This window comes from Labeo rohita, chromosome 21 (genome assembly GCF_022985175.1).
Source record: "Labeo rohita strain BAU-BD-2019 chromosome 21, IGBB_LRoh.1.0, whole genome shotgun sequence".
In the NCBI taxonomy this organism is placed as follows: Eukaryota; Metazoa; Chordata; class Actinopteri; order Cypriniformes; family Cyprinidae; genus Labeo; species Labeo rohita.
This window is the reverse complement of record NC_066889.1, coordinates 22,281,719-22,309,011: the sequence shown is the minus strand read 5'-3', so window position 1 is coordinate 22,309,011 and position 27,293 is coordinate 22,281,719. Positions and strand designations below refer to the sequence as shown.

Genomic DNA, 27,293 nt, shown 5'->3' with positions numbered 1-27,293 from the left:
CTATAAGAGGCTGTACCTATGCAACCATTTGTCCTATCAACATGAAAATCTCTGAGCACAGTCTTGATCCAAAGTGCCACAAGTGTCTATATGGAAATTTGCATATCTCAAAAAAAAATCTAATTCATTTGATAAAACACCTCATTCCGGACAACTTCGCCTCTAGAACCACTGCTGTCACTCAATCGTATATTAAATGACTGAGAAGATGTAAAAAAAAAAAAAAAAAAAAAAAACTACTTTTGCAAAAACACTGCAGTAAATTCTCTGGACTCTCTAGGTCAATAATTATCAAAAAAAAAGTACCCAAAATCCTATAAAGCCTAAATGAAAACTCAAATCTTCATGAAACCTTCTGAGCATATGCAACAGGTGATTCTAAACAAGCATGCAAAGTTTTAAATGATTGGACCACAGCTGGCACTGTAGGTGTCATAAATGTAAAAAAAATAAATAAATAAATAAATCAGTTACCATCAAAAACAAAACTAATCCACTGTGTCCTCAGTAGCTTTGATGTCAGCAGACTTACGTTCACTTGTATATCCAACTAGAAAACACCTGCATTGCTTACGAGACGTTGTCATTGCAGCTGCTAGAGTGCAAAGAAAATGGCGGACAGTGTACAACTGACTAAAGGTAATATGCTAATACGGGACAGTCCATATGACATCATACTGCTCAGAAAATCAAAACAGCTTGATAATTGAGACTGTTTAGGGTTTTGGGGATTAAAAAAAAGAAGAAGAAGTGAATCGATTTTTATTATTGTAGAGTTGCTAAAACACCATCATATGCAAACACCATGTAAAAGTGAATTTTGCGTCCCTTTTAAGTGTGGCCTAACATTCCAAATATTTTTTGGGGTCACTGTATATACAAACCTGGAATGTTTAAGCTGCCATAATGCAGCTGTCAGTCTTTAAAATTAGCTGTTCACCTGAGACATTTCACATTTCCATCATTTTCCGCTGCAGCGTTGCTTGTCTGCATCAGTCACACCACTACGAGAAAAAGGTTTTGTAAACGAATAAAAATGAACAAATCTTCACAGTTCAGCAGTAGAAACATATTATTCGTCATTTTAGTTAGTCACTTTGGATAAAAGCGTCTGCTAAATGAACAGATGTAAAGGCTAGTATCAGTAGGTGCAGGACGAGGTGAGGAAGTGAGTGCTGTGTAATCCAGAGGCCAGAGAATGAGCCATGCGATGCGAGACCTTTTTCATGTTTCTAGCTGCCATGATAGCACGGGTCAGAGAGCTGTCTAGAGAGCGCTGCTGATGCTCCAAAGAGAAAGAACGTCTGCGATGACCTCCGACCCCTGGCCACTCATCTCTGACAGGACTGACTGAGATGTTAAAGGGTTGGGAGTAGGACTGTGTCGTCACAGGACTGGAAAAGTAACTGCAAGATAAAGTAATAAATACAAGTAACTGTTATTAAATGTAATAATAGTAAATTATTATATATAATGTCATTAAATAATAATAATAATAATAATAATTTTTCCAGTTTTCCACAAAGGTCTCAGACACATTTTAATTAAGCCTGCAAGTCATTGACTGACAGGAAGTTGACAGAAAGTTGTTCTCATACATTTTTAGAGTCTGACTTATTGACCAAAGCAGCTGCAGAGGGAAAAGCAAGCTGATTAAGCTAATGAGTACTTTATCCAGAAGTACTCACAGAGTTGAAGGATAGACGGGCACATATGGGATAACTGGAACACCTCCCAGGACTGTGGGGGGAGGAGCCACTTTCACACTTCCTCTGTCCCTCAGTAAGGAGGATCTCATTGGCTGATTCCCTCTGGGGGTAGAGACTGGCTCCTGATTGGCTAAATGAACACACATTTAAGAGGCAACATGATTCTTGATGAGACAAGCTGTATTAGGGGAATACTTTACATCTTCAGGACAAACATTAAAAAATAGTTTATAGATAATGAAGTGTCAAACCTGGTTGAGAGGCTCTTTGATTGGGTTGTAATGCACCACACAATGGGCAATGGCTGCAGGAACGCTGGGTGAGGCGTGGAGAGCTCCTGCTCCTCATTGGACCTTTAAATAATAGTGTCAAGGATAGGAGGATAATTCAAGAAATGCAAGCTCAGTAAACGTTAAACCCTATTATTATAATGGAGGTAAAATACTTACGTGTCAGAGAGCCAGTGCGGTGTGATATGCAACGTAGGCAGGCAAGTTCTGGTCCTCGGCTTGATTCGGTTTCATCGATATTGTCCGATCTGCCTGCTGATGTTCAAATAAATTGAACGCAATTTGTTCTTGATCATCATATCAAATCCTGGTCATTTATGTTGAGCTATAACAAAGATCTTTTCTTACATGTACTGTCCTCTTTGTGATGTACAAATCCTCTGGTTTGTCTTCTTCCTCTAGATGTCACAGGGGACATCAGGACGTGTCTTAAAGTTGATGGTCGTGGCTCAGACTGGACATGCTCAGAATCAGTTGCTGAAGGGTTAATAAGCATGGTGAAAAAGTTATCAGAGCATAACTGATTCAAACAACCAGTCATTTAGGACCGTTAAGAAAATCTCTTCGCATCCATATGTGTTCTACAGTAACGATGAAATATTAACATGGAACTAAACATACTCAGATCACTTTGAGGCTGACATCGAGGTAAAGACGCTGATCTTTGCCTCACGGTAGGTCTTGGTGAGTTTCCTCTCTCTTTTTCTCCATTCCTCCCTCTGTCTGTCTGCCTTCTCCTGTCTGAAGACCTAATAAATAAGTAACATAATTAAATCACTTGAAGTAGGGCCCTATGATTTCCAAGATGCGGAAAACGTGGACGGAATCGCGGAATCCAGTCATAAAAACAGAATTTACTGAAAAACGTGGAATGTCACGGAATTTTTGAATGAATTAATCAAAAGTAGGTCATTACACTTAAATCAAACTGCAATATGGACTAGTATTTATAAATATTACGCCGCAAAAATACCATTTAAAATGTGAATCCTGCATGTTCTGCGTGTCTCTGTTTTAATGAATGGAGCAGATGAGTGGTTTTGTTTACTACACACACTGAAGCGCGCGTGACGCTCACGGTGATTTCAGCTTTTACGTTCCATTTTAGGAAAACTAGAGTCATATCATATACACACAGAAACGTAAAAGGTAGACATGGCAACCCGTCAAAATAAAAGTCTGGTTAAACTTGAAGACATTGTGCCAGAAATAAATTACTACTATTACTACTACTACTACTAAAATGAAACAATCATTATTTTTAAGGGTATAATCACACAACATTTCTTCCATGTTTTCATTTTAATAGTAAATTCCCTTTTGTTTGCAAAAAAAAGCTTAATTTTCAATAATTAAAAGATAAATGAAATTGTTTTATGCCTTTATTTGATAACCAGAACATTTTAAATACACAACACAGAATTTCTGAGGGTAGAAAAAACTTTCATAAGGTTATTTTAAGAATAAATTTGAATAAATGATGCATGCATTCAAATAATTAGACATGCTAAAACACAGAATTTAATAACAACAAAACATATGGTGAGAAAAAATAAATTTCATAGGGCCTTAAACGTCATTTTTGTTAAACCTTTATTAAATTGATGTGAAATTGTATGTGTTTCATGATTTTTATTAACCAGACATGCTTTTTGATTAATAAAATTGAATTTACCATTAAAAAGGAGTTGAGAAAAATTTAAACTGAAAAAAAAAAAAAAAAAAAAAGCAATCCAGAAAAAATGGTATTTGGAAAAAAATAAAACAGAATTTGTGAAAAAACGAAACAGATTTCTTAGGGCCCTATTAAAGCTGTAATGCAACAGATAATGAATTATAAGTTTTGAGGAACATATAATTTCAGACAGTCTAAAATCAAACTAGCAACAATAGATTTCAGGTACCTTGCGGTCTGTGGAGGTGCCTGATCCCTGATGTCGTCTGTGGCAGAAGTGGGTACTCTAACAAGACTGGCCGGTGTGGAGAGTCTCATATTTCCCTCTAGTCTTTCCTTCAGTCGGTTCACTTCTTGCTGTAGAGATTGAAGAGCCTCTCTGAAACAAACCAACAAGAAGTAAAAAGCGTTTTTGTAGTATGATAAACAAAACATGAAGTTTAATTAAAATTAGATTTTTGTTATGTTTTAATCTTGAAGTCAAGTCCAATTTGATGAGGCATTTTATCATGCATAAAGCAACGGATTGTTTATATACAGATGCTGCGACTAAAAAAATAAATAAAATACATTACATGTGCTTATCCACAGAATATTTTAAGCATTACTTAATGGGTACACCACCAATCAAAAGCCGATTTTATTTATTTATTTTTTTAAAAAGAAATTAATACTTTTTGAACAAGGCTGCATTTAAATAAATCAAGTGACAGTAAATATATTTCTAATGTTACATATTATTTCTATTTTAAATACATTCTGCATTTGAACTTTGATAATCTAAGAATTAGGAAAAAAAAAGTATCAGTTTCCACAAAAATATTAAGCAGCACAACTGTGTTTAACTTTGATAATAAGAATTGTTTCTTGAGCACCAAATCAGTATATCATAATGATTTCTGAAGGATCATGTGACATTGACAGCAGTAATAGCTACTGAATATTTAGATTTGCCAACACAGGAATAAATTATGATTAATTTTAAAATGGAATATTGAAATATATATACACACTGCCGTTCAAAAGTTTGGGATCAGGAAGATTTTTAATGTTTTTTTTAATTTTTTTTAAATGAGTCTAATATTATGAAAAATTATATCAATTTCAAATAACAGTTTTCTGTTTTAATATGCTTTAACATATAATTTATTTCTGTGACGCAAAGCTGAATTTTCATCAGTCATTACTCCAGTTTGTCACACGATCCTTCAGAAATCATTTTAATATGCTTATTCATTATCAATGTTGGAAACAGTCGTGCTGCTTAATATTTTTTGGGACCTGTGATACTTTTTTCAGGATCCTTTGATGAATAAAAAGTTAAAAAGAACAGCATTTAGTAAAAATAGAAATCTTATGTAACAATATAAGTCTTTACTATCACTTTTTATCAATTTAACACATCCTTGCTGAATAAGTATTAACTTCTTTCAAAGAAAGAAAAAAAAAAGACTGACCACTATTTTAAATGCAATAATATTTCTCTACATTGCTGTTTGTTTTCTGTATTTTTAATCAAATAAACAGCCTTGATGAGCAGAAAAGGCTTCTTTACAAACATTAAAAATTGCACTGATCCCAAACTTTTGAATGGCAGTATATACAAGCTTAAATACAAACAACTGATAAAAATAAGCAAGCCAAGAGTGCTTTTCGAAAGTCTTAAAGTCATGCTTTGCTTCTCTGTTAGAGTTCAAAACAGGGTTTAGAAATAACCATTCCAGTGTGGACCAAAAAGAGCGTTACACATTCAGTGCCAGAAGCAGTGGGCGTGTGGATGTGGGTGGGTGAATATTTCAAATACACACACAGGTTTACTGTTTTATTAATAGCTAATGGTGATTAATGCTGGTCTCTTGCTGCCGAACTGAATACATACCAGTGCACTCTTCAGCTAGTTTATTTGACAGATAATCTCCTGCTGAATCATAGAAAGGAAAGAATAAAAATTAAATCTAATTATCCAGATGGAACTCTGGCTGCCTTGAAGTGAAAAATGATTTCATAGGGACCACTTAATGCCACTGGAGTTTTTCCCGGAACTCCCTTACAGTAGAGCCCTGGCTCAAAGGAGCAGCCATAAATCTCTGCTTGTTTGTGCTGCAGTGGCCATGTCAGCCTTTCGGAAACTCACTGGTGATTTGTTAGCTGAATGGAACTTTGGGCTTCGAGGTGGTCACCGTGGTGATAAGGCACATGGAGGGAGGGGCTTCTGTGAGAGCGGAGCTCCTGATTGGCTGGATGTGGATATTGGCCATCCTGTGCTTTTTCATCCCCTGATAAGAAACGGACTGAGGAAAGATGAATAAAAGCAGCAGAGAGTTAAAAACGATTTAAACAGAAATTCAAGGCCAGTATTAATGATGTGTTCAAATATCAGCATTAATCAAGACAAGACATAGTTTTTCAGTTGGTTGGTGCTTTAAGGCCATGCCAGCTTCCTTGGCTGTTTTTACATTAAGTAGGGGCCTATGATTTACATTATGTAAAAAAAACGGATGGAATTGCAAGAACCCAGTCATAAAAATGGAATTTACAGTATAACGTGGAACATTGGGGAATTTGCCAAATTTTGGATGAATAAATCAAAAGCAGGCCAGAACATTTAAGTCAAAACGTGATTACAGAGTAGTGTCTGTGAATATTAAGCTGCAAAAATACTATTTAAATATGAATCTGCATGTCTCTGTGTGAATAAATTGCACAGACGCACGGTTTCGTTTATTACACACGCCGAAGTGCTTGTGGTGAAGTTTTTAGCCTCTGCAGCCTCAATATATAAGTACATGAACACATAAACCATCTCTAGAACTGCTCTGAGAGTCACTTCATGAGCATTTTACCGTTTCTTTTGAGAAAAACTATAGTCATATCATAAACAAAAACTTAAAGGTCTTTACAGCAACCCGTTAAAATAAAAGTTTGGTTTAACTTGAAGAAACTGTGGCATTACTTAATGTAATGATAGTACTGCTACTTCTAATAAAATAATTAATTATTAAACCAACCAATGGATTTTTGTATTAATTTTTTTCTGGAATATTTTCCAGAAGTTTTTTTTTTTTACCAGAATTTATTTACCAGAAAAATGTAAACACACTACAGTATTTCTGAAAAAGAAAGAAAAAAAAAAATACAATAAAATCTCTCTCTCTCTCTCTCTCTCTCTCTATATATATAATAGTAAATTATTATTTTATAAAATCAGTTCATTAGAGATGCTTTTGAGTATTAAAATTTTGTGAAACCATTCAAATTTATACCAGAAAACTAATGGAAAACATTTGGTAAAATTAAAATGAATTTGAGGAAAAACATTTTTCATAGGGCTGTAAAAATGTATTTTTTGTTAAACCTTAAATAAATTGATGTTAAATTATGTAAGTTTCATTTTTTTATTTAACCATTAAAACAAAGTCTAGAAAAATTAAAATGGCTACAAAAAAAAAAAAAAAGCTACATTTGCTTTGGATAAAAATTAAAATGATACAGAGTTGAATTTTCAAAAGCGTTTTTCAAAAAGTGCTTCATTTTTTGTGTTAACTAAACTTTGTGTGTGTGTAAAAAAAAAAAAAAAAAAAAAAAAACTAAATCATTAACTAATGTTGATATATTTCCAATATTATGTATTTTTTTATTATTTATTTTATTTATTATTTTAGGTTAATGTTAATTTATATACTATTGTTAATTAATTTACATAAAAAAAAAACATTTATCAAGCCTGAAATGCATTTTTTTTGTATTAAAAAATTAACATTAGATGAATAAACCTTGTAAAGCATGTGAAAGTATTATTCAGTTAGTTCATGATACATTAACCCATGATTACATTAACTATTGATTACAAATTGAATCTTATTGTAAGGTTTTACCAATTATATTTGTGTCTTCTGAATATTTTTTACTTGCTTTTCATTGGAAATGTCAAACCTACACCCACCCTGATCACTCCCATGCTCTGATTGGCTGGTCAGGCTGCTCGGCCAGGGCCGGAGGGTGCTATTGGGCCAATGAACGGGGGATACTGAGGGAGAAAGGCTGGAAGAAGAACACCTTTCCTCCCCTCTTCTCCTCCCAACAGGACCCGTGCATCCTTCAGACTTGGTGAGGTGTTCTCCTGGGGTATTCGGAAAAGGGGAGCCCGCAAAAGGCTGTCTAGAAGGTGGAGCGGACTCTGGTCTTTCTGTTTTCTTCATGTGCGGGTCAGACAGCCTGATGGATCTGAAAGAAGATATCAGAGCAAAATGGCAAAAAGAGGGTTATATTTCCTGACAAATGTGACAAATTTGGTCAGTTTTGTCTCCCATTTTATCATCTATCAAGTGTCCGTTTTCTGATGAAATGGATGTCTGTAGCACAAATAGTGCAGGATGAGTCCCTAACCCTAAATATGAGCAGAAACACCTCTAACACATTATATTCAGTGGTTTCTTGTTTAATTGTGGACACAGGATCAATGTTGCAGTGCTCCATACACAGAAGGCGTTTCATACCTCGCCACTGTCCTCTGCTGGAGAGGACTGTGTACTGCAGGAGTGAGCTGACTGCTCTCAGATCCCATAAAGCCACTGTCTGTCTCTGGAGACTTGACTCCATCCTACAGTGTTAAAAATATATGTAAGAACTCTATTAAAGTAATATTAGAATTCATGCTCAAAGAAATAATTCTTTTAAAATGATACACAGTGTTGTTCATCACAAATAAAGCATAGTCACTGACCAGAGGGGACGCTCTGACAGTCTTGGCCTTTGCCTTTAAGCTCATAGTTCTGGGTTCTGTGCTCTCTGCAAGGCTGGTCAGGCTACTGCTTTGAGTTTTCCTGTTTCCTGTCGTTTTCCTCTCCATACCCGGTTGCCCTGGCAACACTGAGGAGTGGCAAAAAGCCTCTGGGTGAGTTTCCATAGAGTCACACACCTGTGACCTGACAGATGGGCCGGAGGGAGGGACACAATCTGCTGCTGCCTGCCTAAAGAATGAGAGAATGGAGAGATGAATGAGAGAGCAAACAACCAGGTGTTGATAATGGTGGAGCGGATTGAACTGCTGTTACCCTCAATTACCCTACAAAACCTGGTAACAACATACAGCTCATGTTTAGATCACAACCACAGAAATATCATTATGTTGTCTGTGATAATTCACTTTTTAATCAGAGAGTTAGAATTAGATGAAAGAAATTAAACAGGAAACAGGGGTTTCTAAACATATTATCGTTAACTTAAAAACGATGCATTAATTTAAATTAAATAATAATAAAACATTCATGTTCATTTAAATAAAATGTCTAATAAAATAAAACAAAAAAAATTGTTTAGTTTAAGTTCATCCTAAAATTGCTTAAAACAAAAAAACAAAAAACTGAAACAAAAACTAAAAAAATAATAAAAATAAAAACTATTTAAAAATGTATAATTTTATTAATAATTTAGAAAAAAGGAAAAACTAAATAATTAATTTTAATAAACTTAAGTTGAATTTAAAATTGTCTAATAAATTTATAATTTATAAAAAAATTGGCTATAAAATAGAAAAACTAAATTATTAACTAATGTTAATAGATACTTTATACTTTGACTTTTAAACTGAAAATAACTAAACTAAAACAGAAATAAAAATAAAAAATAATTTCAAATTGTATAATAAAATTCATAATAAATTACTAAATTACTAAAATTACAAAACTTATGCTTAAAATTACAGACTTTATGCTTTGGCTTTAGTAAACTGAAGATAACTAAACTAAAACTAAAAAATAATTTCAAATTGTATAATAAAGCTTATTAAAATTAAATAGAAAAACTAAATTATTACCTAGTTAATACATTTATTTTATGTATCATTTGACTTCATACTTTGATTTAAACTGAAAATAACTAAACTAAAATGAAATAAAAATAAAAACAATTTAAAATAGTATAATAAATTAATAATTTATAATAAAATTAATAATAAAATAGAAAAACTAAATTAATAAACTAATGTTAATACATTTCAAATTTTTATGTATTTTTTGACTTTATACTTTAAGTTTATTAAACTGAAAATAACTAAACTAAAACTGAAATAAAAATAAAAAATAATTTCAAATTGTATAATAAAACTGTTAATAAAATAAAATAGAAAAACTAAATTATTACCTAGTAAATACATTTATTGTATGTATTATTTGACTTTATACTTTGATTTTATTAAACCGAAAATAACTAAACTAAAATGAAAAAAAATAATAATATATATATATATATATATAAGCTTAATATTGAATGATTTATTCATTAAATTAAAATGAAAAATCTAATAAAATAATTAAATACTATATTAATGATAATACAATTAAACAGTTTCAAAATGGTTTGGCTTTTCAGCCAAAATGTGGTCTCTAATGGGTCGGATACAATCATTCTTACCCATGATACCTGTCATTTTTCTCAAGGTTTGTTAGTATGGCCCAATCACAGTGATGATTAAATAATGAAATATTTTTTACAGGTTTCTGGAGAAGATCAGGCATACACAAACATAATATTTCTCTTTTCTCTGCCCTACTGCTAATAACAGTGTATACCCTTCTAATTCTTTACTGCCTTAACTGCTGACCCCGTAGAGCTTGTAAACATTTTGTAAAGCTGATGTGAAACAGGCTCTGGACTCACTGCTCAGCACATTTTGTCGTCTTGCGCTCATTAACAGTCCTGTGTTGTTGTCTGTCCGTTACACTTGTTTTCCCAGGAGGAGCAGAGCCTCCAAAATCCAGCGAATCCTGGCTCTTTAAAATCACAGTCGGGTCCAGCATCCTAGGGAGCTCTTTAAAATTCTGATAGCTGGGTATGAAAACAACAAGAGATTGAGCTTAACATGTAAAGCTGTTCGTTCTTACATATGCTGGTCAAAGGTCACTCACCAGTCCATGAGTTTACTGAAGTCTTTCTCCACACGCTGGTGTTTGTCATACAGGGGATGAAGAAGAAATGGAAGGATCTCCTCTTCCTCTCTGTCTGCATCACTCTCTCCACTAACTGAACTGACCTCCACACCAACACAAGTCTCAGGATGAACAGCAGATAGTGGGCTCTGAAAAAGAATGAAGGGGAGTATCAGTACTTTTATATTCTTTATATCAGTCAGAGGTTAGTGAGGTTTAGAGGGTAAATCTGAGGCACCTCAGGCAGAGGTTCGGTCTCCAGCATGGAGACAGAAAGCACATCTGAAGGAGGCAGAGGGGTTAAAGTAGGTTTAGAGACGGGTTGGTTCTGTTCTGCTTGCTCCAGCCACTCCTTCAGCTCCTCCAATCGCATCCCGGATCTGAAGATCTGACCTTCTAGATCCCTGTGTCACACACAAACATAAGTCACGTTATTTCAAGTATTACCTTCTTTAAATAAAAAAAAAAACCTTTTTGGAATGGTAGTGTATATGTGACCCTGGACCACAAAACCAGTCATAAGGGTAATTTTTTTTTAATTGAGTGAATAATAAATAAGCTTTTCATTGATGGTTTGTTAGGATACAACAATATTTGGCCCAGATACAACTAATTGAAAATCAAAATACTGAGAAAATCGCCTTTAAAGTTATCCAAATGAAGTTCTTAGCAATGCACATTACTAATCATAAATTAAGTTTTGATATTTATGGTAGGAAATTTACAAAATATCTTCATGGAACATGATCTTTACTTACTATCCTAATGATTTTTGGTTTAAAAAGAAAAATCCATAATTTTGACCCATACAATGTATTTTTGGCTATTGCTACAAATATACCTGTGCTACTTAAGACTGGTTTTGTGGTCCAGGGTCACACATATACATACATATAAAAAGAGGTTACCTGTCTGGGTCAAAGGTGACATGACCACCTTGTTGCTGCTGCTGCTGCTGCTTCCGATACTGGGCTCGCGCATCTAGGTAAGCCCTTTCAAGAGACTCCTGTCCTTGTGCCAGTGTGGAGAGACCCTGTAAATGACTCAGATGATCAATCTGAGTTCATGTTTTTAAAAATTAATCATTTTTTTGGAAAGCATCAGCATACCTGAATCTGTTCACAGGGCTTGAGTTTTCCATTCTTCAAAAGTGCTTCAAAAGAATCAACCTGAACAAGCAAAAAAAATAAATAAATAAAATGAATAAATAAAATAAAAAACTGTCACTCCCATTTTTGAACACAGACATAAAAATGCACAATCCAGACTTAAATTTTTATAATTCATGAATGAAAACATTTTGTGATATGATTTTGATGTACATTTTCCATGGCAATGCAATGTCTGATTTTAAAATGCCTTTCAAATGATGAATTTTGAGATTTGAGAGTTTTGCACTGATGTATAATTTCTTATGATTTCTAAAGCGTGATAGGGAAAAAGGCAATGAAGAAAGTCTTTTGTGACAAAGGTCAGAACTCATGTTATGATGTAGTTTTTTAAGTTGCACTCTTGAAATAGATTAATATATTACTTTTCCTACATAATTTGTAACACAAAAATATGGTAAAATATCCATTTAGGAGTCTTAGACCTTTGTATACAATTACATTTGTCACAATTACATTAGGATTTATTTGTAATATGGTGAAGTAAACAGAGAGCGGACGGTGACAGTTAAAGGGTTAAGGGAACCCTGGGTATTAAGACTTGTATGTCTTAATATAAGGTAAATGATGTCTCATACTGAAATATGTAGTAGAAAACCCGTAAAAGACTTAAGGTCATTTAAAATATCCACATGGTTTAAATACATATTTTGGACTATGGGGGAAATAGGAAATTGCTACACTCCGTGAGCTACTGCCGCTACCTGTTGCTATTTTTACTGCAACACAACTCGGAAAATAAAATACTGATGCGATGCCACATTGTGTGGCTTTTGGTTGTAATTTTCAGTCGAAGGGCAACAGGAGAAGTGATGTAAGTCTTCACTGCTTTTCCTAGCGATAAGAAGAGTAGAAAAGAATGGGAAGATGCCTGTGGACGAATAAAACTTCCTAAAGACTCAGGTCTTTGTTCTCTCCACTTTAGCCCTGATGCCTTTGAGGCTATTAGTAGACCACAGCTACTGAAAGAGCTTACAAATGGCAGAGACAAGAAACTCTAGATGCCATCCTGGTGGGATGTAAACATTTTGATGCTTGTCATAACGACACAGCCACTGAAGGAGCTTCTCAGCGTGGATTTCACTCGATGTCCAGGGGTGTTTAGGCTCCTTGTGGGGAAAAAAAATCAATGGTACGGCATTTGGTTTAGGCCTACGTTTATATCCACAGCCACCTATAAGCTCTTTGAGTAGCTGTGGTCATTGCATCAGTATTTTATTTTGTATTGAGTTGTATTGTCGTGGAAATAGCAACAGTAGCTCACGGAGTGTAACCATTTCATGTCATCGAAATAATGGAGCCCCCCATAGTACAAAATATGTATAGCATTTTTAAATAAGGTAAATTTTTCATGGATTTCCTACTAAATATTTCAGTAAGTTATAACATTTGTTATATTAAGCCGAGCAAGTCTTAATACCCAGGTTTCCCTATAAAGTTGGACATAATGATAGACACCTTTAAAAGATCCAAATAGGTTAAAGTTGGTTACCTGTAGTTGAAATCTATGAGTCTGTTTGGTCAGAGTCTCTGTTAGATGATCTGCAGTGAGAGATCCAGACCTCCTCGAGCTGACCGAGTTCACAGAGGAAGGACGAGTCGGTGTTCTTCTGGAGTTTTCTACAATGTGAACAAAGCAATTTTGAGATAATTTAACAAAATGATTCAGTTTGACAGCAGAAGAGATTTTTATTTAAAATTTAATGCAAGGCATCTTGAAATTCAAACATATATGTGGTTTTGATGACTGCTTGTAGATGCCTTAGTTCAGGTAGCATGTGAACTGATCATCTCTTCCTTGTTATATCACAAAATAAACATGAGTAAACATCAGAAAATGTTGAAATAAACAACGGAAGTGCAATGGAAATGTATCATGCCTTGTAACTGCTCAGTCAGTGTTTCAACTGTGGAAAGATGTCAATAAAAGAGCTTGCACACAAAGTCACGTAACATTTACCTCAGGAAATCAATTCAAAGTCCACAGCTTGTAAAAGTAACACTTTAGGGGAGCAGTTTCCTAAATATATGCACTATATTAAGTTATTGTATGTTTAAATAAATCTGACATGAAAACAAGCTTTTATTACAGCCACAATTTAACTGTTATTATTTCAAGAACGAATTGGAGGAGAAAGATAATTAATTAACATCATTAAAAAATAATATAAAACAGTGTTCTGCGCAATTTAAATGTCTGTAAACATCGCCATTTTTATTTAAGTGCTGATTATTAAATATTAAATTAATAATTATTAAATATAATTATAATTATATTATAATTAATTAAATAATTACTAAATTATTAATTATAATTAAATATAATTATAAATTACAAATAATTATTATAATTAATTAATAATTGTTAAATAAATTAATATATTAAATAAATTGATTATTAAATCAACTTTATTTTTAGTTTCTTTTTTTGGCTAAATAAAAACCTTAATTTCAGCTTTCATTAATTAAAAAAAAAAAAAAAAAACCTGTTGCATTACTAGAAAAAACAGAATTCACCCAAAAATCTAAATTATGCAGTGTTCTGGAATATTTACAGAATATATGTTTGAGTATGATAACGCTTCTGTTTGAGTATGATAATTGATAATGTAATTTTTATTCACACAATACAAGCACATAGTTTTAAAGCGTGTTTAAAGTGTGATGTACAGTACCTGAGTGATCCCTCTGCGGGATCACGTGAGCAGAGCCTGTGCCGAACTCTGCCCTCTGTGCCCGAGGAAAGCTGAGGGTCATGACCTTTGACGCTTCCTGAATAACCCCTGACATGATAGCTTTACTGGGTTTTGGGGATTCAGAACAGAGACCCACCTGAAAACACACAGCACATACACAACAATCATGAGTTGATGGTTAAAAGGGCTCCTTTAGGCAAAAGAAATCAGCAACCATCTGTCTAAAAATCTACTTTGCCAACAATCCACATAATGCTCAAAAATCAATAACAGTCCTGTGTAAATACATTCATGTAAATGCATGTTCAAATGGTATATTGTACCTTTAGGACTAATAAAAAAAGTTACATTATTTACATTATATTCATTTTATTATCTCAGGTTTGGATGTGGACTATGATACAATATTTGGTGACCTCTGATCTCAAAAGTATCTCAAATAATCCCAACAATTAGTAGGAAGAACATAAAGACTGTGTCGCCTCCCTTTGTGTAGATGCTGAGACCATCAGAGAAATGCAGCCCTGTTTTGCCCGCCCACATGACAGGCCCTCAGATTTACTGCAGCCTAGTGGCTGTACCACAAAGGAGCACAGAGGAGACTCACGTACTATAAAGGGCTCATAAAACAGGCCGTTTAATGGTGTTTTCCACTGCTGGATTTACCGATAAGACAATGGATAGAGAAATACACTGAAAACACAATGTCAATATAGCTGATATCCATGCACCTCACCACACACACACTCGTGACTTAGGTGTGAGGTAACGGTTTTGCATGCTGTCTGAAACCTATTTGAGGCTGAACGACTGTCCCCTCTTGATAAGCTCCCAAAGACACTAAATCATACTGAACATAACCTCAATATGACCTCTGAGTCGTCTGAATTAAAACAACCCATTTTCAAACTAATCAATGTTATTACAGGATCAATACCAGACGTAGATCATCAGATCCCAATTAGGAGTTTTACCAGCCTCTGCGTACAATTTTCACACAGGGGTGAGTGAAATAAAATAAAATAAAATAAAATAAAATGTAATTAAATAAAAATGTATTATTTAATTTTAATTTAATATGTTCATTTAAAATTTACTTGGTAGTTTATTACTTTACATAAAAAAAATACATTTCTATCTGAATTTTAAGTGACTGGAAAGGCCAATATATTTTATTTACATTACTACAGTTTTATAATTTATTATAATTTATTTAGTCTTTTGAATAAAACCACCCATTTTCAAACAAAATCAATGTTATTACAGGATCAATACCAGAAGTAGATCATCAGATCCCAGTTAGGAGTTTTACCAGCCTCTGCGTACAATTTTCACACAGGGTTGAATAAAATAAAATAAAATAAAATGTATTATTTAATTTTAATTATTTCAGTTATTTAAAATCTGCTTGGTAGTTTATTACTTTACATAAAGCAAACCACCCAATTAAAAAAATAAAAAAATCAATGTTATTACATGATCAATACAAGAAGTAGATCATCAGATCACAATTAGGAATTTTACCAGCCTCTGCGTACAATTTTCACACAGGGGTGAGTGAAATAAAATAAAATAAAATAAAATAAAGTAAAATAAAAAATGTAATTAAATAAAAATGTATTATTTAATTTTCATTATTTTGTTTATTTAAAATCTGCTTAGTAGTTTATTACTTTACATAAAACAAATATTATACATTTCTATCTGAATTTTAAGTGATTGGAAAGGTCAATATATTTTATTTACATTACTACAGTTTTATAATTTATTATAATTTATTTAGTCTTTTAAATAAAACCACCCATTTTCAAACAAAATCAATGTTATTACAGGATCAATACCAGACATAGATCATCAGATCCCAATTAGGAGTTTTTCACACAGGGGGGAGTGAAATAAAATAAAATAAAATAAAATGTAATTAAATAAAAATGTATTATTTAATTTTAATTTAATTTGTTCATTTAAAATTTACTTGGTAGTTGATTACTTTACATAAAAAAAAAATACATTTCTATCTGAATTTTAAGTGACTGGAAAGGCCAATATATTTTATTTACATTACTACAGGTTTTTAATTTATTATAATTTATTTAGTCTTTTGAATAAAACCACACATTTTCAAACAAAATCAATGTTATTACAGGATCAATACCAGAACCAATACCAGTAGATCATCAGATCCCAATTAGGAGTTTTACCAGCCTCTGCATACAATTTTCACACAGGGGTAAGTGAAATAAAATAAAATAAAATACAAAATTTAAAAATAATAAAAAATAAAAATAAAATAGAACAAAAAATAAAATAAAAATAAATGATTATAATACTATAAAAATATTATACATTTCTATCTGAATTTTAAGTGATTGGAAAGGTCATTTACATTACTACAGTTTTATAATTTATCACTCACATCTATTCCCACATACATAAGAAACCACAACTAAGTCAATAAGGGATTAAAGTGAATAAACCCTGTATTTCTTGAGCTGTTGTGTCTGTTAAAGCAGGGGCAGATGGCCAGGGCATGTGGGGGAAGAACTTAATAAGCATTAGAGAAAATGCAAAACCGAACAGAGAAATGAGCAAAAATTAGCTACATTAAATAATTACCAACGTTTCTCTAAATAATCCGTGAAAATGTATGCACTGTTAGTAATTTCACACCGCTGATCTCTTATGTAACACTAAAGAAAGACATGACATCACATCCTGTTTTAATCTTGTTGATGGCTCAAACCCAGATTTGTTACATGTCACTTTGTCACTTGACACTGTTGTGTTTACTACACTGTTTTCTACACTGAGGCAAGCGGTGCGACCTTATCAAACAAATAAAAAGAGCTCATTTCATCAAAATAAATCATAATGCCAATTAGGCTGTAAATCGATATAAATATATAATCAATTTAAATATATAATTGCATGCTTTTTTAATAGATAATGATAATAAAAAATATTATTAAATAATTATTTATCTGCATACATTTGTGTTCATATACTATTATGCAGATAATATAATGATTTGTTCATATAATGATTTTGTATGTGCACTGCTTATTGTCTCAGTTTGTTTATTTGTTTGCAAGTGTTTCTCTGAAATGTTTTGTGAATGCCCTTTCTGCAGGCCTTTCATTTGAGGAAAAACATCACAATCAGAACAAGCCCTCGGTTTGAAAATAAGCCTGTGCTTGAATACGGTGGTGCTGCTAAACTGAGGGCTGTGATTATAGCGGTCAAAAAAGAGATTCTGCATTTATATTGTGTTGACTCAGTCTGAGGATGCTAAAAATAGCTCTCGCCGACATCAGAGCACACGCAGAAAGGAGACAGGCCTGCTGATACGAGGGAGAGAGTATGGCTCTGAATTCACGTCAACCTTCAAACGAAAAGGAAAAAAGCATGAAACCATAAACACAGTCTGTGAAGCCAACCTTCGCTTCAAGGCGAAGTCGATCGATAGTATTTTCAGCTTCTGCATACTTGGTAAGCAGCCTGTTGTAGTCCTCCTGTGAGAATAAGAGCGAGAGGAAAAAAAATTAAAAGACAGATGAAGAAACATAACAGATGGCTTCGTCTTTCATTTTAGCCTCTTGGATAAATCAGCATTCAACATAGAAACATCAGAAATGTTTCTCGAGCAGCAGATCAGCATTTTAGAATGATTTCTGAAGAATCATTTCAGTGTTTTCTGATTCACTCCTTATGTACCTGTAGCTGCTGCATGAGTGTGCTGGCCTGCTGGGGGCAGCGAAACTCCTCTGGTACTTTGCTTTGCAGACGCTTATGGGTCCCACTGGTGGAGGGGCTTCCTGGAGACCCATCAGAGCTGCTCAAAAGGACCTCTCTCACAATCTCAGCAGGGGACTTGAACACTAGAGGGAGATCCAGGTGTGAAGTTCTATCATGAGAGGGTTGACGACTTTTAGGAGGTCTGTATTCACTCTTTTTCGGGAAACGTACTCTCGGCTCCACTTTGGAGAAATCAGGTAAAGGGTGACTTAGTTGTCCTTTCCTAAGAATACATATACAGCAATAATCAGTTAAAAATAATGCAAAATTGGCATTAGCACACAGTATGGACTAATCACATTAATGTACCAATTCTGGAAATATACAAGCCATTCTACAGAATTGGTGCGAACTGCTGTCAACCAAAAAAACACATTTAAAAAGCAGTTAAGTATTTAAATCTTCGATGTTTACTAAGATTCTTTTATTATCTATTAAAAAAAAAGTTCATGTAAAAAAATGTGTCCCACTTTTTTCATGTCACTACCGAAACAGTGTATGTTTTAGTCCATTAGACTGATTTTAACTACACTCCTACATTTATGATCAGGAAATATTTATGTGTCACTCTCTCTTGTAGCTACATGGTGAGTAAACAGGCCTCATCAATCTGAGGTAAATGTGTTCAAAGTATGAAAAATTTGGTAGTGACAAAAAGGTACACACAATCCTTATAAACAAAATTTTAGTACCGTTATGCACATTTTTTGTATCTTAGTATGTTTTAGCAGTGTTTTAGGATGTGGATTAAAATTCTGTAATGTGATGTTTTGCTACCAAACCATTACTGTCACTACCAAAACATAGGTGTCAACATGTCAAAAATAAAGTATAATCAACTAAAATGTTATGATAGTATTTGGTTCAATGTATATTCACACTAATGAATCTTTAAGTTTGAAATCAATATGATCAACTTTTTTGCCTTTTACAAAGAAAAATTTGATTCAAAATACAACAAATTTCATAAGTCACGCTTGAAATATTGGTAAAAAAAAATTGCAACTGTTATTGATTTACCTCTGAAAACATTTTAATGAAATAGAAAAAATGATTGATGTAAAAATGATTAATGTAGATGTTAGAAAAATCTTAACAGGTCAATATAACCTTTCTAAATAAATTATATATTACTGTGTTTCAGCAGTGACAAATTTGGGGAGAGGAGAAATATTCCAAAATTTTCTGAAAATACAATATGAGAATTAACTGCACAATTACTAGAAATGTGTACCTTGGATGTATTTTTTTAATGTTTATTTTTAATATTATTTTTCATTACTTTTAATATGCAGAGAAATTTAAATATTGTATACTGATAAACAAAAACTTGAATGAAAAGCAAATCATTGGCCAAATTATTGCGTCCAAAAACACATCACAATATGAATTTGTGTCTATTTTTCATCTCACCTGACGTCATCTTGCTCAGTGTGAGAAGTTTTGGAGGTTCTGTGGTTCTTTATTGCAGAAGACCGGTGAGATGTAGGAGGTGGCGAATGCTCTGAGGGGGAGACGCTTGATTTAGAAATGCACTGCGCTGGAATGGAAACCTGATCGTCACAGGAAGCTAGGTTTGTTTTTCTGGGAGAGGGCGTTGGAGGCTGCAAATTATGGTTAGGACTGTGTAGCCCTAGTGTTTCTTCACTCGTACAATCCTGGTGTGTTTTTCCAAGTCTGATTTTTATTTCTGGCCTTCCAGCTGAAGTTTGAGGTGTGATCTTGTGTTTAATCTCCTCGCCTTTTGATCTAAATGCGTGGTACGTTTTAGGAGTGCTAAGAGATGATTCTGCCCTCATATGCCCTAGCTTTGGAAATGCCTCAGCTTCAATCCCACAGTTATTCATCAGTTCTTCTGAGGACAAATGGGAAAAACTAAAAGGATCAGAAGGCATACAATGCGAGACTGGAAGAAATTGCCCATTAGTTTCCTTAAGTTCCTCAAAATCACTTTGCTCAGAATGCTCTGGGATTCCTGAAATTGCAATAATTTGGGGGATTTCACTGTAATCGTGACTCTTCACCCTTTCAGATGCCACTTCTTCTGGAACAGGAAGTGTTTGATCCGTGAATCTCTGAGCAACTTCACAAGTGTCCTTCTCTTCTGTTTCCTCATCAGTCATGTCTAGCACTTTGTCCCTCTGTGGGACAGAGTTTAATTTGTGCCTGTGAATTGTTGGGCTCTCTGCACTGTCCTCATTGTCAGTCCAATCCTCCAACAAAACACTTCGTTCATCATCTGTTCTGTGTTCTTCCACTAAAAAGAGAGAGAATGTGAAAAAAAAAACTTTTAGACGATGGAATATTTTTATGATTCTTAAACTGTCATTCAGAAGACGGTACGTTTTTATTTTTGACTTTTATGCTCATTAAATGTTTGTTATAATGTTTATGTGGCAAAGGCGGAACAAAAACGCGCTAGTCAAACTCCACCGTTTATGAGCTCGGATCAAAGTTCAAATGTTAGTAACACTAACTGCACAGTGGCATTGTGTCATAAATGTGGGTATTTTGTGTCAAACTTTATTATATTATTAATGTAGTCATATAAAAATGTACTGAATTATATATCGCTATAGCAATTTCGCATTTATACTAAATGTATTTAGACTACTGTATTTCATACAAATACCTAGGAACCATATTACATGTTTACTATGACACTGAGGTGCTATATTTGTGGTTTTAACTGTTAATATCATGATCTATGGATGACAATGGTTAATTTAAAAAAAAAAAAAAAAAAAAAACTCAAACAATTATAATAATTACAATTTTTACAGATATTACTGATTTTGATAATGAACATAAATCTATATTTGCATCCTAACTCTACTGCATCCTAAAGCTACTATCAAATGTGTATTTAAGAGACCAAAAATGTTATATTATTATTAATAATAATCAGAATAAGCTGTATTGCCAAGTATGCTTGCATATATATTCCTTGTATTACATACAAGAAATTTGTTTTAGTGTCATTAGCTTCCAGTACACAGAGACAGCAACAACACACAGACAATAAAAATGATAATACACATATGTAATTATAAATAGACAAAAATTAGAAAAATAAATTGAGCAATAAGTGGTATGTATAGATGATAGAATAGAATAGAATAGAATAGAACAGAATAGAAAGAGTTAGAGAGGCAGGGATGTGCTAGGATGGGGGTGGTAACAAATAAACAAAAAGTTATTGCACATTTTTATTGCACAATGGGGGGAACATTTAACTGTTAATAAGATGAATACAATTATAATTATATTATTCATATGATAATAATATTATATCAAGTAACACAAACCTATTTCTTGATTTGAAACAATATTACTCGTTAAAACATGCAAAACTAAGAAATTATTTTTTTCTATTATGAGATTTATTTAATTAATGAAAAATGACTGGAAAAATGTGTGAAGAATTCAAAAACCAGTGTTTGTCATTTTCTGACCACAAAGAATATTTGAAACCACATTTAACCATTTTTACAACTTTCACATTGTAGGAAAAATCTGCCTTTAAACTTGAAAGAAATAAAAAAATTGACATTTTTCGTGATATTTATCAATATCGACTGATATGGAAAAAAATTATTGTGATCATTTTATAGCCATATCGCCCAGCCCTATGCCAAAGCTGAATTTTTAGCAACTATTACTCCAGTCTTCAGTGTCACATGATCCTTTAGATATCATTCGAAGATACCAAATTGGTGCTGATGAACATAAAGTTATGAGAGCAGCAAAGTTGATCTGAGCTCTTACACAGAGATGGAGAGCTGCAGTCATCTCCAGTTTCCTGAGAGAGCGGCTCAGAGTCTAGCAGCTCACTCAGGTGACAGCTTATCTCTTCTAGCGCAGGTGGCGGCCCATGCTCAGGCTCGGGGGTCTTCACGTCCCACAACAGGTCTTCTGCAAACTCCTCTTCTCCTTCCTGATTGACACAATCATTGGCTGCTTATTAAACAGTTGCAAGTTTTAAAAAGCACCATTAATCTAGAACCAGGGTGTATAAATTGATTAAATGTTCCTAATTAAATACAGCTGATCTCTGGCAAGTGTTTTTAAGTGTAATGAGATTCTTCTGCTGAAGAGCCCTGGTGAGACTGCTCTAAATGACCAATAAATGGGCAGATATCAATCAAACATCTCTGATGTCCTCACCTCCTGCTGCCCTTGACTCTCTGCCAGACCAATGATGCCATTCTCATCCATCTGGCTTTGAAAGTCCTCATCCGGTTCTTCATCCCAGCTTAAATCCGACCCGTCTGAGCTTGAGGGAGAGGAGTACGCTGGGGCTGGCGTCCAAACCAGAACCCCTGCGGTGGTACCACCTCTGCTCTGCTCCATTACCTGGCTCTTTATCACTCTCTTTTATTCCACTTTGAGCTTCTACACCACCTGCAGCTCAACATTGATATTGATGTCATCTCTCATCTCTGCATAATGTCCATTCAAGGGTCATTAAGGTGACGACCTGAAAAAAACGGAAATTTTTCGAAAAATTGATCGAATGATGCATTACCAATAACATTTCATGCTCTTCTGAGATCTAAAACCGACACACTAATTACATAATCAAAGAAAAATAACTATCAAGTGTTTACATTAACAGTTAATAAATCCATTCAAGCTAGAGGAGAGGAGGCGACTCAGTGAATATACCCTTAAGCGTCTGTGTAACTCCTTACAATAGTCTAATTAATGCTGTCATTCATGTTCCGGAGCTCAGTGCTAATTGAGCATGATGAAAGACTACGCAAAGTCTGTAAACAGTGGCTCTCAAGTGGAACCGCAAAACATCTGAATAAATAATGCAGCTCTTCACCTGCTTCACAAGCCCTGAGAGAGAGGAATAAAGCATGAACTTAAAAACCAAAGATATATTTTGTCTTGATGGAATGTCTGTGTTTTTGATTAAATTTATAAATAGGGGTCGACCGTTAAGTGTTTTTCAGGGTGATGCCGATACTGATTGTTACAGGTCAAGTAGATCGATAACCGATATTTTGAACCGATATATATGTCTGGGGTAAAAATGAAAATTAATGTCAAAATAAGGAATAACAAGGGTTCTGATTAAAAACTCTTTAAATGCTTTTCAATTATTTTATCGGCAAATCGTTTTTGAAAATGGCTTAATATCGGCACGATATTAAGCCATATTAATTGGTCGACCCATAATTATAAAATACTACTCCATCTAAAGTTGTTTTTTTGTTTGTTTTTGTTTTAATAAATGAAACTGGTATGTTTATTCAGCAAGAATGCATTAATGACATTAAAGACATTTATATTACTTTTTTTTTTTCAAATTATTGCTTTTCTGTTGAACATTCCTATTCACAAAGAATCTTAAAAATACATGAGTTCCACAAACATATTAAACAGCACAACAATAATAATAGGTGATTTCTGAAGGACCATGTAACAATTAAGACTGGAGTTAAAAAAAAAAAATGCATTGCCTTCACAGGATAAAAATTAAATATATATAAAATTAGCTATTATATATATATAACAAGCTATTTAAATTGTAATAAAATGCAGCAAAATCTTACTGACACACACATATATATATATATACACACACTACCAGTCAAAAGTCTTTTAAGAAAAAAAAAATAATTTAATTTTAAGAAAACATTTGTTTGATCCAAAGTACAGCAAAAACAGTAAAATTTTGAATTATTTTTACTATTTAAAATTACTGTTTTCTATTTGAATATATTTTAAAATGTAATTTATTCCTGTGATTTCAAAGCTAAATTTTCAGAATCATTACTCCGGTCTTCAGTGTTACATGATATTTCAAAAATCATTCCAATTTGCCGATTCGCTGTTCAAGAAACATTTATTATTATTATTATTATTATTATAAATATTTAAAACAGTAATTTTTTTCTTTGATGAATAGAAATAATTATTTTTGTTTGTTTGTTTTAAAAACATTTATAATGTTACTAAAGATTTTCTATTTCAGATAAATGCTGTTTTTTTTTTTTTTACACCATGACAAATGTAAAAATAAACAAGCTCAAAAAAATTGCAATTGCTGCATAATCAAAATAAGAGCTTCACTTTTGTCTTATTGATGATTCTGGGGTTTTTTTTCACTTTTTTTATATTAAACAATAAGTAAACAAGTGTGGGTGCTGAATGGTGTATACTAGCGGTTTCATCTAGAAACAACCCATAACCTTCACAGGGCCGTTGGTTACCATGGTGACCACACAACAACAATCTCTGCCATGCGCCGGCCGGCCACAGGTATCAAAGCATCATTCTAAAAACAGCCAATCACCATTCAGAACACTGCTTCGTGGAAAAGAAGAATAGCTGAGGAGGAACTTTCATATGAACTTTCATATGAAAAGCCCCTTTTATAAGAAAAACACTGTTCCTTTTTATTTACGTTTCTAAACTAAATTGGATTTACTGGCCTTAAATTGTGTTGCTGCCACATCCAAAGCAAAGCTGTGAATGCTTGTCATTTTTAAAAAGGCAACAAGGAGTCTAAGATAAGAACTACTCAAATCCTGAAACCCTGACCCTAAAAAGATAAGCACACACATTCTTGAGGTTTCTTTACAAACTACAAGAGCGGATATTTCATATCGTCACATCCTGTGTGTAGCAGACCTATTTGTTTGGATACAACTTTTGTTTGTTGCAACTAACTATTCCATAGAGACACACAAATCGTTGCAATCTGTCAGCAACCTCCATCAGCGTGAACACAAATGTAGTCGCAGAGGGAGTGTGCTAATCTCCCGAGTGCAGTGCGTTTTGCAGCATATGCTAATTAAACGCTTGTCTAAATCTCTGCCATCCATTCAGCGAGCCTGTGGTGAACTCAGCCAAAAGCAACACGTATTCTATAAATAGATCATTCACTGTTACTGTACCTAATAGCCTACATTACAGTGCCCACACACACACAGATAGAGCTGAACAGGATTAAAACGACAAACAGTGAGCCCTAAAGCTCTTTAAGGGACAAGAAGATCCACAAGGTCTGAGGAACAGGCCACATGATCAAGTCTAATGTCAGGGAATGAAATATGCAAGCCATATTCAAACCTTGAGCAACTGTTCTTGGTTGACATAGCATGTTTGGGATTATTTGATTAGCATTTGAAAAAAGTTCTGTTAGAGGACATTTTACATTTATATATTTTCAGTAAGAAATGTACACTGCAGTCAAAAGTTTTTGAACTGTAAGATTTTTATTGTTTTTTTGAAGAAGTCTCTCCTGCTGACCAAACCTGCATTTATTTAATCCAAAATACAGCAAAGCAGTAATATTGTGAAATATTTGTACTATTTAAAATAACTGTTTTCTATTTAAATATATTCTAAACAATTTTCCTAATTTATTCATGTGATCAAAGCTAAATTTTCAACAAAATTACTCCAGTCTTCAGTGTCACATGATCCTTTAGAAATTGTTCTAATATGCTGATTTGCTCTTCAATAAACATATTTACATATGTACATATTTTTCAGTATTCTTTAATCGATAGAAAGATTCAAAGATCAGCAAATAAAAACGTTGCAATGTTATACACTACGCCATTCAAAAGCTTGGAGTCAGTATAAAAAATGTAGAAATTAATACTTTTATTTAGCAAGGATGCTTTAAATTGATCAAAAGTGACAATAAAGGCATTTATAACGTTACAAAAGATTTCTATTTCAGATAAATGCTGTTCTTCTGAACTTTCTATTCATAAAAGAAACCTGAAAAAAATTCTACTCAGCTGTTTTCAACATAATAATAATAATAAAGTTTTTTGAGCAGCAAATCAGAATATTAAAATGATTTCTGAAGGATCATGTGATTGGAGTAATGATGCTAAAAATTCAGCTTTGAAATCACAGGAATAAATTACATTTTGAATTTTATTTAAATAGAATTAGAGAAGTTATTTTAAATAGTAAAAAAATTTTACTGTTTTTGCTGTACTTTGGATCAAATAAATGAAGGCTTGGTGAGCAGAAGAGATTTATTTAAAAAAAATTAAAACATCTTGCCGTCCAAAAACTTTTGACAAGTAGTGTATGATAAAATAGGCTGCAATGAATTCTAACACTTAATAAAATTAGATATCACATCACATATGTTGCATTTTATAATATATTATAATAAATAACACTATAAGACTACATTAAATGTTAATAAATTGATTATACAATAATCATAAACGAAGATAAGGTACATCATGTCACATTATAGGACTATTGTCAGTACTTCACATCATATCAGCTATACATTTACACTTTCATAACTTGACACCAACTCATGTTTTACTTACCATATCATGCCAGTTAATGAAGTTAAGAATAAAGCATATCCAAAAGCAGTTATAATTCATGGTTCTAAAATATATATTCTATATAAGACCTACAAATCATTTAGTAGTATTATATGTTTAGATACATTTAAATAGAAAGCACTTGTTTCTGTTTAGTTAGTAACAGTAGATTACACTTGTACAACTTGACTAACGAGCAAGAGGTTTAACCTGTTGATCAGGAGCAAGGAAAGTTGCGAATATGCACGCTGTTCACCAGTCAAATACAAATACTATTGAGACATGCAAACATGCAAAGCTCCACTAAATGTAGTATTTTAAGATTTCTTACCTTGAACATGCTCAAACTGTATTCCAGTGCAAAAACAGCGTGAATGCATGAACTTCAAACTGTTGCCTTGAGAACAGCACACAAACTAACACCACCAGCTCGTCCCTCCATCACCAAGCGACGAGGCAAACATGGACTTCTCACCTGCTTTTTGCCAAACGCATGTAACTCAAGGGTCCAGGTTGCTTTTACTTTTACTTTTGTTGTCGTCCCAATCTTCAGTGTCTCTGGCGTTGTGCGCTAACTCACTCCACGCGACTAGTTTTATATCACTTCAAACTTGAATATTAAAGTACAAAGCTAAATATGCTATTTTGGTGTTCCAAGACGATAACATTTAACTTTTCTTGAAGGAAAAATCCCACCAAGGTACAACAAAGA

General features: G+C 33.3%; 1 protein-coding gene across 1 annotated transcript; it reads right to left on the bottom strand.

The window, feature by feature from the left end:
- Positions 1-218: 218 nt before the first annotated feature.
- Positions 219-27,293, bottom strand: akna (AT-hook transcription factor). Its single transcript, XM_051094053.1, has 24 exons — positions 26,913-27,293; positions 22,428-22,740; positions 22,029-22,197; positions 19,674-20,517; positions 18,180-18,483; positions 17,903-17,977; positions 14,445-14,601; positions 13,262-13,389; positions 11,710-11,769; positions 11,509-11,633; positions 10,839-11,004; positions 10,580-10,749; positions 10,332-10,499; positions 8,398-8,644; positions 8,171-8,274; positions 7,618-7,898; positions 5,809-5,965; positions 3,904-4,053; positions 2,621-2,748; positions 2,348-2,476; positions 2,159-2,254; positions 1,961-2,062; positions 1,689-1,839; positions 219-1,406 (listed from the first exon to the last, which is right to left on the bottom strand). Exons 2-24 carry the CDS (start codon positions 22,611-22,613, stop codon positions 1,142-1,144), a joined length of 4,362 nt encoding a protein of 1,453 aa, XP_050950010.1. The 5' UTR covers positions 22,614-22,740; positions 26,913-27,293; the 3' UTR covers positions 219-1,141.

Excerpts from the sequence above, each read along its gene's own strand:
- akna (XM_051094053.1), bottom strand. The coding sequence starts at position 22,613 with ATGGAGCAGAGCAGAGGTGGTACCACCGCAGGGGTTCTGGTTTGGACG. Across the intron at positions 11,634-11,709 it reads AGCCCTGTGAACAGATTCAG|GGTCTCTCCACACTGGCACA; the intron begins GTATGCTGATGC and ends AGTCATTTACAG. Across the intron at positions 10,500-10,579 it reads TTCAGTAAACTCATGGACTG|CTATCAGAATTTTAAAGAGC; the intron begins GTGAGTGACCTT and ends TTTCATACCCAG.